The 18,317-nt window shown below is 34.2% G+C and overlaps 3 protein-coding genes across 5 annotated transcripts; 1 reads left to right on the top strand and 2 right to left on the bottom strand.

Moving 5' to 3' along the window:
- Window positions 1–88: 88 nt before the first annotated feature.
- LOC120767646 (mediator of RNA polymerase II transcription subunit 28) lies at window positions 89–774 on the bottom strand. The gene has a single exon (XM_040093820.1). It carries the CDS (start codon window positions 699–701, stop codon window positions 156–158), a length of 546 nt encoding a protein of 181 aa, XP_039949754.1. The 5' UTR covers window positions 702–774; the 3' UTR covers window positions 89–155.
- A 5,850-nt stretch (window positions 775–6,624) lies between these two features.
- Window positions 6,625–11,753, bottom strand: LOC120766786 (tensin-1). 3 transcript variants are annotated; one of them, XR_005704620.1, is made up of 3 exons: window positions 11,035–11,753; window positions 7,825–10,981; window positions 6,625–7,107 (listed from the first exon to the last, which is right to left on the bottom strand). XR_005704620.1 is itself a non-coding variant. In XM_040092487.1 (3 exons), the coding sequence occupies exon 2, from the start codon at window positions 10,723–10,725 to the stop codon at window positions 7,912–7,914; it is 2,814 nt and encodes a 937-aa protein (XP_039948421.1). In that variant the 5' UTR covers window positions 10,726–10,981; window positions 11,035–11,753; the 3' UTR covers window positions 7,064–7,107; window positions 7,868–7,911. The 3 variants fall into 3 exon arrangements, 2 of the variants coding, with proteins under 2 accessions (XP_039948421.1, XP_039948428.1); XM_040092487.1 differs by having other exon boundaries at window positions 7,064–7,107; window positions 7,868–10,981; XM_040092494.1 differs by lacking the exon at window positions 11,035–11,753 and having other exon boundaries at window positions 7,064–7,107; window positions 7,868–11,016.
- A 2,128-nt stretch (window positions 11,754–13,881) lies between these two features.
- Window positions 13,882–18,288, top strand: LOC120766802 (ras-related protein Rab-8A). Its single transcript, XM_040092509.1, has 5 exons — window positions 13,882–15,142; window positions 15,588–15,787; window positions 16,760–16,852; window positions 16,957–17,070; window positions 17,134–18,288. Exons 1-5 carry the CDS (start codon window positions 15,019–15,021, stop codon window positions 17,245–17,247), a joined length of 645 nt encoding a protein of 214 aa, XP_039948443.1. The 5' UTR covers window positions 13,882–15,018; the 3' UTR covers window positions 17,248–18,288.
- Window positions 18,289–18,317: the final 29 nt, after the last annotated feature.

Raw genomic sequence — 18,317 nt, 5'->3', positions numbered from 1 at the left:
AAAACAAGGCAGATTTTGAAGTTATAATTTTATCTCTTCAGTTCTATTTTTAGACTAAAACTCTTTGTTCGTTTTTGAAGAAAGTTTAATTAAATATACTGGGAATTATTAAAATTTTGATATTACATATTCTAGAGCTAATTAAAGCTATAATATTAAAAACGTCTGGGCACGCCGTATGCTGGTACATTACCAAGCATTCCTACAGAACCAGATCTATTTGAAACTTGTGGAATATTCAAACTTCCAGGACCTGCAATTCCAGGTATCCCTGTTGTACCTGCACTCGATGAATCCCCAATGGCAGCAACTGCACCGCCTATTCCTCCTATAGGTCTATTGTGTGCACCTTGGTTAGCTTGTATATCAGACAAACAAGCTTTCCATTCCTCTAAGCGACTGTAGTGTTTATTCAGAAGTTGCTCTTTGCGTGCAATTTCATTACGCAAATCCTGATTTTCGTCCTTTATTAACATATCTGGCTTTAATGTTGAAACAAGAAAACGTTTTTGAAGAAAGAATGCCTCCATCTGCCGTGCAACATCAATAAACCGATTTGTAGTTTTTTGGACTTCTAACTCGATTTCATCCTTGTTAGTGCCTGTGTTGGGTTCTGGCTTCGTTAGTGACAAAAGACATGCTTGGAAAGCTTCCTCAAACTCGTCCATAAGATTTCCATTATCGTTGTTTGAAGAAGACATAATAAGTATTGCGAACAAGCTCAACAAATATTGCGGTCAAATCTACTCAATAAATAAAACCAAATATGTGTGCAATGTTGCCACTTCTTAGAAATTTAAGCAAATTTAAAGTTAAATTAGAGTAAGCAAATATTTTTTTGTAAAAAAATCATAAAATTAAATTTTCATATTACCATTTTCCTTTTCACAGCTAAATGTTGATCTTCATTAAAATCATTAAAAACCTATACAAATAAAACCGGCAGTGGCAAATTATAGATTTTGTATGGTACATACCTAAATAAACGCGGCGGTCACACCGAGGGTTGAAAGCTTCGATTTTGACAGCACGTTACGGCTCGTGGGCATTTGATGTCATGAAATAATCATTCTCGAAATAGCGTCGGATATGTCATATATTTTATGCTACAATTATTAAAGTCCGAAAATATGAAATCTTTTTTTCAAGAAATACATTTGTAGATTAAAAATATATACATACATATATATACATATATATACCCTGCAAGACGGGTAGCTGTTAGCAAACGTGTCAGCGGCTTGTTATTGTTCACTTTTGCATTCGTTAAAATATTTGTTACTTTTGTTCAGAGAGTGGGAAAAAAGTAACACATAGCTATTTATGTTCAATGGTTATCTCGCTCTAACCAATGGCAAATATCGCATGCTGCCTTGTTCTAACAGAATACATGCATTTGTTAGCAAATCTCTTCACAGTATGTTACGGGTAACAAATTCTTTTGTTAGCGCACTGCTTACCTATGTGTTATGGATAACAAAACGTATTTGTTACCCGAATATCTCTTAGTGTTATTAGTTTCGTTATCAGTTTGTTACCTATAACATATAAGCATGTTAGCAAGAACAAGCAGTAACAAGATTATCTGTTACCCATTTGTTACTTCTAGCAAATTCAATTCTTTTAAATAAAATTCAGTTTTTTTATTATTTCGCTTTATTTAATAATAACATCACAATAATCAAATATTTACTTAAACTAATAGCGAGCTCCACGTAATGCTCGTCCTCCAAGTCACCGGTGATGCGGCTAATTGAATGGTGCGTCTTTGTTATACGCATCCAAACGCTCCAAATGATTTCTGTAATATTAAAAATTGTAATTACTCACACGACATTCAATTCACAATGCTTACCTTTTTCTCGTTGTTGATCTTTTTCGTTTACTCTATATAAAAGAAATTAATAACATATATAAATGTATATAAGAAATTACGTATAAAATATCAAATAATGAAATAACGAACTTACCTCTTTAAAAACCAAAATAAACTGTGCTTTTCGTTTTCTTCTTCTTGAAAAATTGGGCATTCGTCTCTCCTATTCTAGCAAGTTAATATTACAATATGTTTAGAATGTCGATAGTTTTTCTCTATCTTACTTACGTATTTTCCCATTCAATTGAAAATTCCAGAAAATGTAACAGTGTTAGTGAACAGCTGAAAATGTTTCAATATGTTTGTGCAATCTGTTACCTCCGTCTTGCAGGGTATGTATATAAGCGCAAAATGTGCGCTATATCAGCTCGAACCAACCTACCCGACGCCTTTTCGCAAATTATTATGTTATGATAACAAATGCCCACATACAGATTTGGCAACGGCAATGGCAACGGCAATGGCAACAGATTTGACTGTTAGTATGCCATAAACTTTAGCCTGAGATGCCCCGTAAATCAAACTCTTGTGGACATATGATTGTTCATAATTTTCTTGCGCATGTAATTATGTTTTGCACGATGTGTATGGGTTAGTTTCCGCTTTAACTCTATCAATGTATTGGAGCCGTATCTGGTAGCCGTGACTTCCTGGGTGAAAGTAATAGACGATTTACATAGCACTCTCTTTGTTTGACAATTCAAATTTTCACAACAAAGCGAAGAAAGCCAAGGGTATGTCAGAATTAATGCTTTGCTCTCTGTACTTCTCTCTAATTATAATGGCGTAATGGCGTTCGAATAAGATAAAAACAACATTGTGCCCCCCCATGCTTTGCTGCGCCTCGATTTGAATGAACTCATACATATATCGAAGTTATCTGTCAAAGCAATGTTCGAAGCAAAAGTTATAGGTGAATCAGCTATAAGAACTTTGCAGTCTGCCTGGTAAGCTATGAAAATATAATATTCGTTACATACTTGTATGAATAACCAACCTTCAATCGATATACAAAATACGTAGATCCACATTGACTTCGGAATAATATTTATATTTTTTGTTTGTCTACAATATTCTTTTATTCATTTAATACTTTATTAGTTGCTTTACATAAAGAGGTATTACATAAAATCTGTTTTATATTAAAAATAATAACAAGTTTATATTATGAATTATGAGAATTAATTTCATTATACATATATGTATATATATGTATCTACATATTTATGCATAAACGTTAAACAAGCGTAATTGATCATGTACCTATGTACATATACTCCTTTTGCCCCTGAATCGTAGCGCTTATATGAACATGTAAATATTGAGTTTTTGCAACACACACTATGTTTCTTATATTTATGTATGTAGTATGTATATTACTTACTGTACTTGCTGCTGTTGTGGACTAATTAATATTAACTTATGCTACTTTTTTGCACAGTTTTTTTTATTTTTGTTAAATTCCTTGTTGGAATGAAATGAAAACACATCCATATATTATGCACATAGTGCTCTTAATTGCTTTTGTTGGTAGGTACGTGAATATACACAAACTAAATTTAACTCGAAATAAAACGATGAATTTTAAATTTTCTGATAATTCGATGTTATTCTTTTTACTTCAAATAGTCATAATTTTTACATACGTATAAATAAGCACAATAATATATGTACACATATAATATATGTACATATGTATGTATATGCATGTAATGGAACTGAGGCAATGCTGCCAGTGCGCAGCCGTATGAATGATTTCTAATTACAGTTCATATGTGTACAAATGTACATATGTATGTATATTTCTAACACTTACATATGTATGTATTTATGCATCCATTATATTATGTCTATAGGCATATTTATACGTACGTATGTATGTATACTAAATACATATGTATGTATAGAGCATATGATCTCTATAGCTCATATTTATGTTATTCACGTTCTCGTTGTAGGAATTTTGCATTTTCCTTTCATATATGTATGTATGTACATATGTACATATGTACATTAATTTAAGCATACATATACATATAATGCTTATATATGACATTTCGCGGTTGATTCGCTAATTTTATTGAGGACTGTATCTTTTTCGCCTTCGTTGCGTAGCAGCTGATGACAACGTTTTCCGATTTTTCTCTAAATTTTTGTATATGTTTTTAGATTCTAGCATGTGGTCTGCCAAATCAAAAATATTTTCACATAATTAATGAAATGCGAACAGGTTCAAAATGTAATAATTCCAAAAGTAACAAAACAAAATAAAATTATCAAATAATATATACAACTTTCAAAAAATCAATCATATTATTTTATATAATTTTGTATACAAAAAAAATAAATAAATTCAAAGTAACGTACAATAAAGCGCATTAAACGAAAACTGAGCTTAGGTTACTGTCGCACCACCCTTTTTCTACTGCTTGCAGTTTTCTCGGCATTGATTGAACCAGATTTTTACGTATTTACATTCGGAATAATCTTGTTCCAATCTTCTTCTAATGCATTCCTCAACTGGCTCTTCGATGTGCAGCCTGATAAAACTGAAAGTTGTCTTCAGTACCAAATTTAAGCACGCTTTCTTTAAACTGTTTTTTAAAATTGCTAAATATATACATATGTATATATGTATATATGTATATATGTATGTATGTATGTTCATTACACAGTTTTAGTTTATTTTTGGCATCAAGTTCTTGTCTTGGCTTACGCCACACTTTACTTCTTCCATAAATTTTCTTGCGAATTCAAGTCGATCATGTTTATTTTTTACTATTGAGGGGCTTTCTGTTTGCTTCTCGACCATGTAACTAATTTTTTCTTAATAATCTTCTGATAGTTTCGGGGCTAATCTTGTTATCAGAAGATTCATCGACCATTGCAGCAAGTTTATGTGCAGAAGTAAAACGGCTTTGCTTTATTTCATCTCTGGTGGACATTTCTTAAGTTAGGATTCGTGTTGCTTATTTGAAACCAATACTTTTTATTTATATGTGGTAAATTATCGTCAACTGCGGGTGGGCTTTTCTTTACCAAAAATGCCATTCCCGCTCTGTTTTTCCTTGTATATGTTGATGTATGACTAAATTGCGTTCATCCATTATTTCGCGACATTTAAAAAAATACTTGTACTTACTTAAACTACACTGACTGACTTACTTAAAATTAAACTTCGATTAGATATAACGGAATATTTACCGTTAAATTCTATAGAAATACTTTACCACTTTTAATGTGAAAAGATATCTTGGCTCAGTTTTTGTTTCATGCGGTTAATTCTACGTTACTTTAAATACATATGTATATACTTATTTTGTTGTTGATTTCTAACAATAGGAAAAAAGATCGAGTTGAATATCTTTTTTCATTATAAATTAAATATAAGTAGACATTTTGTTTTGTGCTTGCCCGACTTTCAATATGACTGACTGTAATAAAATTAGAGTTGTTTGCAAAGAAAAAGGAATAAAGTGAGCATCTACATAGCTATAGTGGTTAGCATTTGAGCGGTCAGCTTTTCGCTGACGTCACACGTACATATACTCGGGTTCCTTTCTTTGGTGAATATTTATGAACCATCGGAATTTGGTAATTTAATACCTACTGTAAAAACTATATAAAATACGTATACATATGTACATATACTGAGTAAGGGATGATGTCTCGTTATTACGCCGCCACAAGCGGATAGTACGGTATGATTTGTTAATTATTTTAAATAATTTGAAAAATTTTGTGGTTATACATTTTAACTAAACTAATGCCGTGCATGCCAAAATTAACGCAAGATTTGAATTTGCACCATATCAAAATCTGTTCACAGTTGTCGAAGTTAAAACACTATTCCGAACATATTTTGTGGAAATTTTCGACCTGCGGCCGCGAAGCTTTGTTCAAAACAAACGAATTAATTTATTAATAATACTTTCATTCATTTGTACAAGCATTAACCATCACTCGTCAAGAAATTTTTTAGAAAAATTACAATTTCTTCGCTTTCTGAAGCTAACTTCTTAACGCGCTACCAAAATATAATTTTTTAGAGCTCATTTTTGTTGGCGCGTTTATTTAGGTATGCGCAATGCAAAATCTATAGGCATGAGGAATTTTCAATAGTAATTTGCGTTCGTTTTCGAACACCCTGTATTTAATTCCAATCTTGGGTTAATTTTGGGACACTTTTTTACTTTATTTTAGTATTTTTACTTTAAACACTTTCACTGTTTGCGTTTCTTTCGGTCCAGAGACATGACGTCATGCCTCAATTACCATTATGACATGAAGTCAGGGTTGTACATCCAACTACATCTAATGTAGCAATAACATAAAAATTGCCAAAATTAAAAAAAAAAAAAGAGAAAACACCTATGAGCTTGAGGTAAATATCAAAAACAGTTTCGTCTCAGTTCTGGTTTAACGTTCTTCGCCCATGAGCCAAGTAATAGATCTTTTAAATAGCCTCTTATTAAGTTTGTGCTAAACAATTCCGAGAGATATTAGATGTGTTCATTGCGTGCCTTCTACATAAGATCAGAAAAAACTTTGCGCAGCTCTGAAAAGTAATTTCCACAATACATTGACTCTGACAATAATTGCGTGAATGCAGCGAAATCAGTATGACCCCACACATCGGGTTTAAACGAAGGTTAGAACTTCATTTTAGAACTTAAACGGCATATTCACATATTTTTCGTGTTTTTTCGCAAACGAACACATACATACATATGTAAGTACCCTTAAATAAACATGTTTAAATTTTTGTTACTATTTTAAGTGTTGGATTTATTCGATTTGATTAATATTAAATTTAAGGCACAATGTCAAATATAATTAGAATGAAAGCTACATATGTACAAAAAAATCATAAACAATAAAATAAATATGAGCATACATACAAACCTGCATACACACGCCCATATGTATGCACTTTCATATACATATCTACATATGTATGTATGAATAATATTGAAATATTCAATATACATTGTATATGAACTAAACTGGGACATCATTTTAGTTGATTTAGAGCTGATTAAATTTTTAGTGTAGACGTTCGAATGCTAATACCGCATAGATTGATATTAAGGCCCCGTCATTTCAGTTATACTACAGGTACAATATTTTTTAAGAGCGTACATGTGTATAATATATGAATATCTGATACCCTTCTCTATTTTTTTATTTTGCCATATGGAATCTTGATCGGTGTATAAATACTTGGATAACTGTAGTGAAAATGAAAAAAAAGGAAAAAAAATCAATTATGTTTGAATTATTTGTTTTGAAAGAATGTTTTTTAAGTATATACAAAGTTTAAAATTCATGTATGTATATACATATATATGTACATTATAAATATTGCCATATTCATACACACATAATGTTTGAAAATGGCGAAGGGTATGTGTTGGAAATAATTTTCTCATAAATAAGTATGTGAACTTAAAATTTAGATCAGCAATGTAGCAGTAGTCATGATCAAATCGAGCGAATATAGATAAATTAAAATGTAAAAGTTTAGATAATTAATAAAACTTTACATATGGATATTGTAAATGAATACAAATCCAGTCGAGTACGCTGAAGCATTATTCAATTTATTATTTTCTGTATTTCTTCGTTACTTTACTTTAAGATGATCTCTTACCTCCCGAGCACATGTGTACTATATACTTGAAAATTATAAACAAATAGAAATTAATTAGGAAATATTGACCAAAATTTAACAGGAAAGCACTAGTAGAGATATAGCACATTTCTTTTCAAACATGAATTCTATACGTATGTATGTATGCATACAGTATCATACAGGGTGTTTAAGCAAGGGAAGATTTAGGTCATTTTGACGATCGTCTAACGAGATCTCTCTTTAATATTAAAAAACTGTGTGTGTTTCTTACACTAGTATTTATAATTAAAAAAATATGTAATTATGTACATACATATGTATATACACGAGCACTGGTGCGGCCACTTTCTTCTTACTTTGTTCGCTTTCCAAGTTATTTTGACCCCGTATTCATCCGATTTCAGAGCACAAAATTACGTTCTTTCTCAGTTGGCAATGTTTTATTGACGAAGGAAACGATGGCTGAAGCTGGCTGATGAATGTCTAAATCACAAAATACATGGCATTGATTGTCTTTCGATTTTGGCGTGCTCCGAGCCACAAACGCAAATATTGTCTTCTTTAGCGCTCCGACCGGGGTACTATTTTTGTCACTGCCTTCTTCTTCCGTCAATCGGATTTCCCAGAGTCGATGATCTGGATCTATGGCACAAAATGAGATGCTATCGCCGGGATAGTGTTTTCGGAAGAATTTTTTCCTAGTATTGTCGGTGAGGGTAATTCCCTGTTGCGTGACTTTAAAGTGAACTTCTGTTGGCATATGTAGTCGATCTTGGGAGTACAATTGCCGTATGGCTTTACGGATAGCCTCTTCACCAGTTAATGATTCAGTGTCACATGAGTACAACCACAGTACATTACAAGCTGCGCCCTGGGTTAGCAATTGTTTTTGAGCACTAGTCGGTTCGATTAACGATGGTACCAAATCGTGTTCGGGTATGCGTAACAAACATGGTAAGGCTAATTTGTTGATTGAATGTTCATAGATAAGAGCTGATAGTGATGTAAAAACTGGTTCATTGGCGCAACTCTTCAAGCGTACACCGTGTTTTGTAGGCTCAATGAGGAAATGGCGCACTAAATCGTCGGGTTGGCCTGTAAGTTCACTATTTGGGGGTGGTTGGTAAACACGTACCACTAAACCATAGTTATCCTTGTATGTTGTGGAATTACGAACTATAAATGTACCTGGTTCAGCATGTAGTAACAACTGAACAACTTCTTCGCGCGACAAATTCGGCTTGTACCAGTATTTCGACGAATCTTTGGCAAATTTGACCAGATGTGCGGCAACTTCCTGCGGTTCACTATTAACCATTGACATGTTGGAGTCGAGACGTGGGCGACAACTTGTACGGTAAATGGTCTCCGAAGAGTAGTTGTGCAAGTCTAGCATTGATTTTCCTTTCGTTAGATCTGTATGTTGCAACATTGAGCTAGGTGAATAGCCCGTGGGACTGTTTTGTCCATTGTATGCACCATGTGGTGTACGTGGAGTAACTGGAAATGCTGGTGTTTCAGGGCGTGTCACCAGTGATGGCGAAATTTTACCCAGTTCGAATTCATTCACAGCTCCAGCCGAAGCAGAGTCAATTGGCAGCGACAATGAAGTCCCCAATGTGTGATCTTTTAAAGACAATTCTGGTTCGGATACAATGTGGTTGTGATATGTTTTCTTAGCTGTGGTGATATGCTTAGTGGTAGTAGCGTAAATTGGTGGTGACACGTCATTGCGGCTGCGTGCAACAACGGCGGCTCCCAATGAGCTCCGATTATTTGTAGCATACTCGTTATGATTGTCAAATCCATAACTAGCCGTACTCGCGTTTCCATTTCCATATGGGGAGTACTCTGTTGGTCGAAGCGGTTGTTGTGTTTGTATTGGAGAAGGTGATAGCGATTGTTGTTTTTGCGACGGTTTTGACGTACGTTTCTCCACTGTACTATAAAGCGTTTCAATTTCACGTCGTTGTTGATGTTGCGGTTGCTGTGGTTGAATTTGTTGACGAACTAGTGAATTTTGCTGAGTAGGAGCGCATGTTTCGCTTGCTTTTCTATTAGCAATAGAGGAGCCAATTGTGTGGTAATTACGTTCCACAATCGACGAATTGACGGTTGGCGTAACGACCTCGCGGGCAACTGGAATGTCGCGAGTACGATATTGCTGTAGCTGTTGTAGCGACGATCGATCCATAGTGTGGGCACGACGTGGTGGGGGCGGTGCATCGTCAACATTTAAGTGAAATTCGAAATCATAGTTGAACTTCTGAGCGTTAGGCGAAGTTTCAAATCTACTTCCATTGATGCCATCGATAGCTTGCGTTGATCCAACCGATCGGTAATGTTCACGGAAAACCTTTTCCCGACGTTCGTGTAATAATTCCTCAAAATCATCGCGTGGATGGATTTTCCGCACGTTCATGCTTCCATCGACTGTGTCGTCAATACCAAATTTGTTGCTCTTGTTTTTGTTGTTGCTGAAAATATGAGTTTTGCTACTGTTGTCGTTATTGTGTTTGAAATCGTTACTGTAATCATTATTGTCACTGTTGAATTTGCCTTTTAAAGTGTTGTTGTGGCTTCTACTGCTGATGCCGACGGGAGCGCCGAAAATATTGTCATCGTCGTTTCCATATTTGTAATGGTATGTGTTGGCGATAGTGTTAGTATTGGTAGCTCCATTGCGCGTAGGCGATCGGCTATTGAGCGTTTTACGTACCAATATCGGACTCGTAAGTCGTGGTTGCGCTTTGATCGTACTTATTGCGTCTGTGCTACTTCCCTGTGCCGACTTTTTTGCAGTTGGTGTTGTTGTCGATCTTAATGTGGCCGTTAAACCGTTGTTGTAATTAGCACCGCAATAAAGATCCGCGTCCATATTGTAATTTTCATCCGCCTTAGATGGCGTTAGGCTTGAACCGAATCCGAAATCGATAACATCACTGGAAACAGCATCAGCGCCATGTTGAGGGCGATGGAGTCCGCCGATTCCATTAGCTGGACCAACACTACGCAATGAGGTCGGTGTCTTATTTATTTGTCCGTAACTAAATGGCAACGAATTTTCACGCGCGTGATATGGTATGGTACAACTATAATTTTTGTTTCCATAGCTGTAGCTATTCCCTCTACCTTCTTCACCGCTATCCGACACGATTGAAAAATCATCATATGGCGACCGCATAGTTCGCGAATATTCACAAGACTGATTCATTGTGGCGTAGTAGTCTGCTACGATATTGGCATCTAGCCGCTAACTGCTAGCACACATACAACAAATGTCTCTATACAATCTTCATATTGTATCTACATTTGTGTACGTGTGTTCTCACATGCTTATAGACACCGACCCACTCGCAGATACGAATACCTTAACGTTATCTGTGTAGGTATGTGTATTTACTCACATCTGTATGTATACGTCTTTTAGCTTTATTCCGACTGGTTGTGTGTCAGCATTTATTGCTACACTGAAAAAAAATTTTAAAATACTCCTTGGTCGAACAATCTTTCTATTACCTACCAACAGTAAACTATCCGTCTACGCACTCCTGGTATAAATCCTATAAAACTGGTATAACTCCTTGATATCCAATCCTTCCCTGCGTTACAATATTTGGTGAATCGAAAACAGCTAATATGTACATAAAATGGAGAGGGAAATCTCTTGATGTTGTAGTACAAAAGTAAGTATTATTAATTTGTGGATTTCATGCCTCAGCTTTCTTTACGTGTACCCACTCAATAACTTAAGTGAATCGCAGCAAATACACTCTCCACTTTCCGCGCTCGATCTATACTATATCACGACATTGGTGGGTAGTTGCGAGTACATTTGTTCGTACTTGTGTTCATGAGCCTATAGATACGAGTATTAAATGTATCTAAAGGTATACATACGTGAATGTATACCCGTTTACATATGTATGTACATACGTTGGTTAAAGTGCACAATAAAAGCAATATAAAGTATTCAATACTTGTTTGCCTCATCTGTAGATACATGTACAATAGCGAGTAGGAGTATAAAATTGGAGAGGTAGATCGTAGGTAGATTACTTGAGTAAGGTCGGCAAGGTGTATGGTTTCGCAAATATTCTTATATTTTCTGGTTTTCGTTGTCTTTGGCTTTGTAAGTGATGTCATCTCCACGCTCGTAACAGTAAACTTATACCGCTCCTTGTGCTTGCTCTCTTGAGAGAAATTCTCTCGTCATAAGTAGGAGGGCCACTTGGCATGCGCTGGTGTGCGATGATTGAGGTATTTACACAGATAAAGTGGAATAAGCGCTTAGACAATCTGTTTGCGTCAAATTGCTCATCTGGAATACTTTTACAACCTGGCATGCGCCGCCGATAGTTCCATTCCGTAAAACCCATATCGACTCCGGAATCTTGTTGGCGGCTTCGAACCTATATTCTTGCATTCTTTGCTGTGCATTGTTGTACCTCATAATTGATTGAAAATATTACAGCTGCATAGAGAAAACACCAAAGAAGGGGTAATATTTTGCTGGCTTTTTGTTTTTCTGTTTTTTTCTTGTTTTCTTTTCGTGTCAGTTTCGTTTTAGTGAATTCGTGTCAGCCTATATGTTCGTATATAGTGTATAATATGGTACGAGTATATGTACTATTAATTACTGCATATATGTGCATTGTATGTACAATGTAAATACATAAAATGGGTAAATTTAGGGAAAATAACCAATCTTCTTCGATATTAAGTATATAAAATTTAGGAAGGCCACGCAAATTCTGAAGTTCCAAAATTCTCACAATACGGTTTTTGAGGAAATTGATAGTAAATTTACAAGACATCTTATTAAAAGCCATAAAAAAACCCATTTCGCCCTATATCTTGTACACTTTTGACACAATTTTCAGGAATTTTTGCCCGAATTGGAGTTTTAAAAAACAGCGAAGATCGTTTTGCCGTCCCCAAGACGTTGCGCCCGGGGCGACACGAATGTTTTTTTTAGCTTGGTTTTTTGAAAAATTGGTTTCACCTGTTACGTTTTTCGAGAGAAAAATTCTGCGAAAGATTTATGGTCCTTTGCGCATTGGCCACGGCGAATATCGCATCCGATGGAACGATGAGCTGTACGAGATATACGACGACTCCGCTGGCTAGGTCATGTTGTCCGGATGGACGAAAACACTCCAGCTCTAAAAGTATTCGAAGCAGTACCCGCCGGGGGAAGCAGAGGAAGAGGAAGACCTCCACTCCGTTGGAAGGACCAAGTGGAGAAGGACCTGGCTTCGCTTGGAATATCCAATTGGCGCCACGCAGCGAAAAGAAGAAACGACTGGCGCGCTGTTGTTAACTCGGCTATAATCGCGTAAGCGGTGTCTACGCCAATTAAGAAGAAGAAGAAGTTTCACCTGTAAGAATTTAACCAACATTTTGAGAAGAAAGTTTCATAGGTAATTAAAGTACAAATACTGTCTTTAATTTACATGTAAACAAAATATTCTTTCTATTCTAATTTTGATTTCTATTATTTCTGAAATTATAAGTAATTTGCCGCTAAATCAGCCGTTTCTCCCACTGTGCAATGTTGAGCATATCGTTGCTGAAATGTATGAATTTAGAAACACCGTGTATGTAATTGGCTATATTTGCTTGTATGTTTACGTAGTTCGTAGATGGTAAACTGAGTCGTAGATATTTCTCTGGTTATAGAATTTTCACCTCTTAATGTTTTTATTAAAACCACATATATTAAAGTACCCATATATGTATGTAGCTATTACATATACATACATACCTAGCATATAAAAACATATACAACTACATAAGTATGTACATACGTACATTTATCTTATATAATATGCTAATATTTGTATACATACATATGTATATGCGTGTGTTCTACTTTATTTCGAATTAGCGAATCGTCAAACTAAAACAACATCTTTATAAACAAAATGACATCACTAATAGACAGCATGTTCCATATTTTATTTAATGCCCAAATTGAAGCTATCTGCAACTATATTATTCAATATTAACTGAAAACATTTTAAAATAACCGTGCACGTTTTAAGCGTTGTCTGTTAGCCGACTTTTGCAAACTGTTATTATTATTTCTAAATAAAAAACGGTACAATATTCGAACACTTTAAGAAACACGATCGTCATCAATCCATTAATAGTTAGTTATTGTACATTTAAAGCGATTATGAAAAAGTTACTCATACGCCATATAGCCCATAAATCGTATTGTTGACATTTTGCACAATGAAAATAATTACCTAAAAAGTATTGGCGTACAGTATATGTATATTTTTTCACTAGTTTCAGTTTTTCAAATAAAGAGCTGGTTAGTTAAAACCGTTAAACTTAACTTTAATTCTGAAGTGAAATTGTAACTGTCCACGGTAATAGAATAATCACGGTACATGTCATCTGACATGGTATGATTTGCGTTGGATAGATAAGTATCTCTGTGCCTCTGTGTGATATGTTTATTGTATTTAATAAACATCAACAATGTGCATGGTTAATGGAGATGTCCGCTTTCACTGTCCTATCTTCCAAGTTGGTTCGAACTGGACCCAGTGTGCTAAATTCTACTAAAATCGATTTAGTAGTTTAGGATTCATCGCGGACAAACAACGTGACACGCAATTTTTATATATAAGATAAGTATAATAATATGACAATTAATACAGATTTTGTCGTGTCTCTTACTCGCTACGGCTGTTGCAAATGATTTTGCTTTACATATTATTATTCTACAAACATATAAAGTTCTTAATAATATAATTACATACACATCGCGAGACTATTTCATTAAAATTATATCACACTGAATAAAATAACGCTTACTAGTACCTTCTCGCATAGGTGTGTATACATACATACATACATATATGGACATTCATATGGATGTACATTTGCTTTCGCAATCTACGAATGTTTCCAGCTGTTTTGCGAATAACAAATTCCCTTCACCGCTACATCTGTGTTGGAAAGAAATCGTAAACAAATAATCAACCAATCTTCAACCCCGTAGATGTGCATAACAACCCTTCAACCGAATGCTTGACAAAACGCAGGCGTTGATATCGAACAAGTCTGTCACGTTCCACAAATACTCCACAAGCAAACTGTTGGTTAGGAGTTGGTCTGCGTTTGACTTGTTTTCATACGTCAAGATTGTATTGATTTTTCGTGGAACCATTTATAAGTTCGTTTTGATGATGCTGATTCATACTTTACACTGAAGTTTCCAACAATAAAATTCTCCAAAAAATTCTAAATCGCGAAGATACGAATAATACTAAGGCAAAAGGAAGCAAAATATAATTCATTGCGTTGTCCATATCCAATAAAGCAATATTATAATATCATATATGTACATACATACATACATATATAAATAAAGTACGTTTGCAAGTAAAATCGTCAACGACGTTTTGAGCCGTTTCGTATTGTAAAGCAAGCAACTTATAGACAAGTATTAATTAATTAATCTGGAAAGTCATTGAAACCGAAAATCGAGATGGCTTTGGACTTTGTGGCGACGTATAAAGTTCTAGTGCTAGGTGATTCTAATGTGGGTAAAACGTGTATTGTCCATAGATACTGCGACGAGAAATACTACGACACATACATCTCCACTATAGGTAATTTAGTAGTAATGGTTTGAATATGCAGTTTTTTGGAAATCTCAATATCTCAGAGTTTGCATTAATTGACAAAATTATCCAAAAAATTATGTACATACATATATACATATGTATGTACTTAGACTGCTTTTCTTGGTCTTTGTACAAAAGAGTGTGCGATAAAAAAAGGAAAACAGTTGGAGCTATCCAGTGCGTCTATATATGTATACATACGCACACAAGTTTTTAAATATGTTAAAAAGTGTCGAAATATCTTTTATCGGAGTGCTCTGAAATTGTGAAAAGTGCTTTAGTACTTGTAATACAAATGGATAGCACTTTTCAGTGTTGGATATGTTTGTCTATTGTGTGTGGAAAACATTTCGTTCACTGCATGATATGAGGAAAGGATGATTTCGTTTTTTGTTTAACTATTAACATTCTCTCTAAATATTTGCACTAGGCATCGATTTCAAGCAGAAATTAATCAATTTGGATGGTGTGCCGATAAAGTTACAAATTTGGGACACAGCTGGACAAGAAAGGTTTCGAACATTAACTACGGCCTATTATCGCGGAGCAATGGGTATCCTACTGATGTATGATGTGACCAATTTGGAGAGCTACAACAACTTATCATATTGGCTTCGAAATATTCAAGAGGTTTGACTTGTTAATTATACGACCATAAATGCTCATACATGTGTGCACAATTACACATATATAGTACATACATACATATATATGCATATGTTTAATGGACAAAACTGTTGAGCTGCTTATTGCACTATATTACTCATAAAATAATCAAAGATTTGTTGGCCCAAGAGGACAACGGACAACGCGGGTATAATTTTTATTAATTTTTAGAAAAAGGTACGAAGTTTTCATAAATAGGTGTAAGTGGGTCATATTGTTTAAATTGGCATTCGCACGTCTGCCATTACGAGCATTATAAAACCAATGTCCTCAGTAAAAGAAATTAGGCAAATAAAGATATTTGATATACCATGTAATATGTAATCGGGAAGACGGAAATAAATCTGTTAAATATGTATATAAGGGTGTATTCAGTTTTCAGTCTATGAGATATCTCACTTATTGTCCCATGCAATTGTTTGGAAATTGATGTAATGGTTATACGAAAGTACATTATTGAAACATCCATTTATAATCCATAATAACTCTAGTTTAATATGAAGTAGACGAGGCGGACCTGGTTTCATTTTCAGTCTAAAAGCAAGTAGCTAGATGACAAGCAATTTTTGAACTATTTAAAGTATGTATGTGCATACATACTTACATATTTACATCATATTAGATTACAATAATTTTAGGTGATAATTATCTTGTTGTGAAATAAAAATGTGAGGGAATTCGGAGAAAGTGTTATAAATTGATATTCTTATTATGTATGGATGACAACTTTCTCTCAAAATTGTATTCTTGCGATGCTAATGTAAAAATAGTCTCAAATGTAATACAGTAAGGGCAATGGAAACTTGAATATGCGGCTCGCTATGATCTTAGAATGTGTTCTTAATAAGGATATACAATTAGTATAAGAACATGCTGAAGTAAATTTAAATACAAAATCTACTAACGAATAATTTTTGTATCCGTTAATTGGAATAGAATGCGTCACCGGATGTTGTCAAAGTCTTAGTGGGCAATAAATGTGAAAGTTCTGCTACTCAACGGGCGGTCGACAAAGAAAGGGGTGAAAAAGTAAGTCGAAAATAAAATTTTTTGTACAATATTTTCAACTAATACTTAAAACGTGTGTATATTTCCATTGGTTTAATATTGTCAAATTATAAATAAAATACTAGATTGCTGAAAATTTTGATATGCCATTCTTTGAAGTATCCTGTAAATGCAACATTAATATTGAGGAGGCTTTTCTAGCACTGGCACGAAAGATCAGAGAGCAACGTGAACGTCGGGTAGAATTTTACTTGAAATGAACTCAAAGTATTCCTAAAATATTAATTTTGCTATATTTTTAGGGGGATAACTTTGACAACGACGATAAAAGCCAGGACAAAAAATCTCCTGGCTCTAACGGGCTAGGTACCTTTAGTTTGGCCAGTCTCTCCGAAGGTAATCGTTGTTCCTGCTAAGCCGAACAGAAATATTCCACATACTCGTAAGGAAACATACGTCCAATAGAGTGCTGTAGTGGAATATGTACTTCCATGCATACTTACATACATACATACATACAGACATGCTATCGTAAATATTATCGGGACACTTGGCCAAATGTGGCTAGCACTGAGATGCGGTATAAAAGCAAAACAACTTGAACCTGCCTACAGATAATAGGCAAATTACAATTTTCCTGAGTGGGAATATGGTTGTTAATGACGCAGTTTCACATTACAGCTACATACATACATATATAACATGATAGTTTATGGCCGCTGTAGTAATGCAATCGGAATTAAAAGTAAAAAGTTATAATTTATTTCAAAGTTTTATAATACAATATATATGTATATGTACATATGCACATTTTAGAACTAATATCATATGTTTTATACATGCATATGTATGTAAATTGCATAAAGCCAAATAGCATACAGTCGTTAGCGAGCGAGTACTTCATATTGCGCCTAATAAATTAAGGTAAAGCAAGTGTTAAGTAAGAATTAATTTTATTCGAGCTGACAACTTTAAATTGGATATAACATAAATCTTTAACATCTTCGGTAGTAAAATATATTCAGCAAACTAACAAAAAAAAAGCACCTACATATGCATTGTAGATTCATGAGCAAAACTATATACTACAATATCTTAATTTAATACGTGATTTATAGTTAAGTAGTTAAAATTAATCATTCCTTCTATATATTAAAGGAATATATAATTGAGACCACCTAATGAAGATTACAGACAGTTAGACGCGTTTTTATTTTTGATTATGTGGAAATCCCCATTTTAATAATGTTACCTAAAATGCAAACTAACGTAACATTACTTTTCATAAGTTTACAGGTGAAGGAAAATCGAACGAAAGAACGAATCGAAACTACTCGTATTGAAATAAAATTTCAGTTTTGGTTAAAACTTGGTTATATCTGTACATACTCGTACATACATATATGTATGTAATATGATGTAGTGAAACTTAATCAATAAAAAAACTCAATTTCTTATTTTTTGATTATACGTTGTATTGCATTTT

The sequence above is a fragment of the Bactrocera tryoni genome, chromosome 1, assembly GCF_016617805.1.
Source record: "Bactrocera tryoni isolate S06 chromosome 1, CSIRO_BtryS06_freeze2, whole genome shotgun sequence".
In the NCBI taxonomy this organism is placed as follows: Eukaryota; Metazoa; Arthropoda; class Insecta; order Diptera; family Tephritidae; genus Bactrocera; species Bactrocera tryoni.
Note: the sequence above shows the minus strand (reverse complement) of the source record. Positions and strands in the feature narration are given on the sequence as shown.

Coding starts and splice junctions, on each gene's coding strand:
- LOC120767646 (XM_040093820.1), bottom strand. CDS start 701: ATGTCTTCTTCAAACAACGATAATGGAAATCTTATGGACGAGTTTGAG.
- LOC120766786 (XM_040092487.1), bottom strand. CDS start 10,725: ATGAATCAGTCTTGTGAATATTCGCGAACTATGCGGTCGCCATATGAT.
- LOC120766802 (XM_040092509.1), top strand. CDS start 15,019: ATGGCTTTGGACTTTGTGGCGACGTATAAAGTTCTAGTGCTAGGTGAT. Junction 15,788..16,759: donor GGCTTCGAAATATTCAAGAG/GTTTGACTTGTT, acceptor TAATTGGAATAG/AATGCGTCACCGGATGTTGT. Junction 17,071..17,133: donor GAGAGCAACGTGAACGTCGG/GTAGAATTTTAC, acceptor CTATATTTTTAG/GGGGATAACTTTGACAACGA.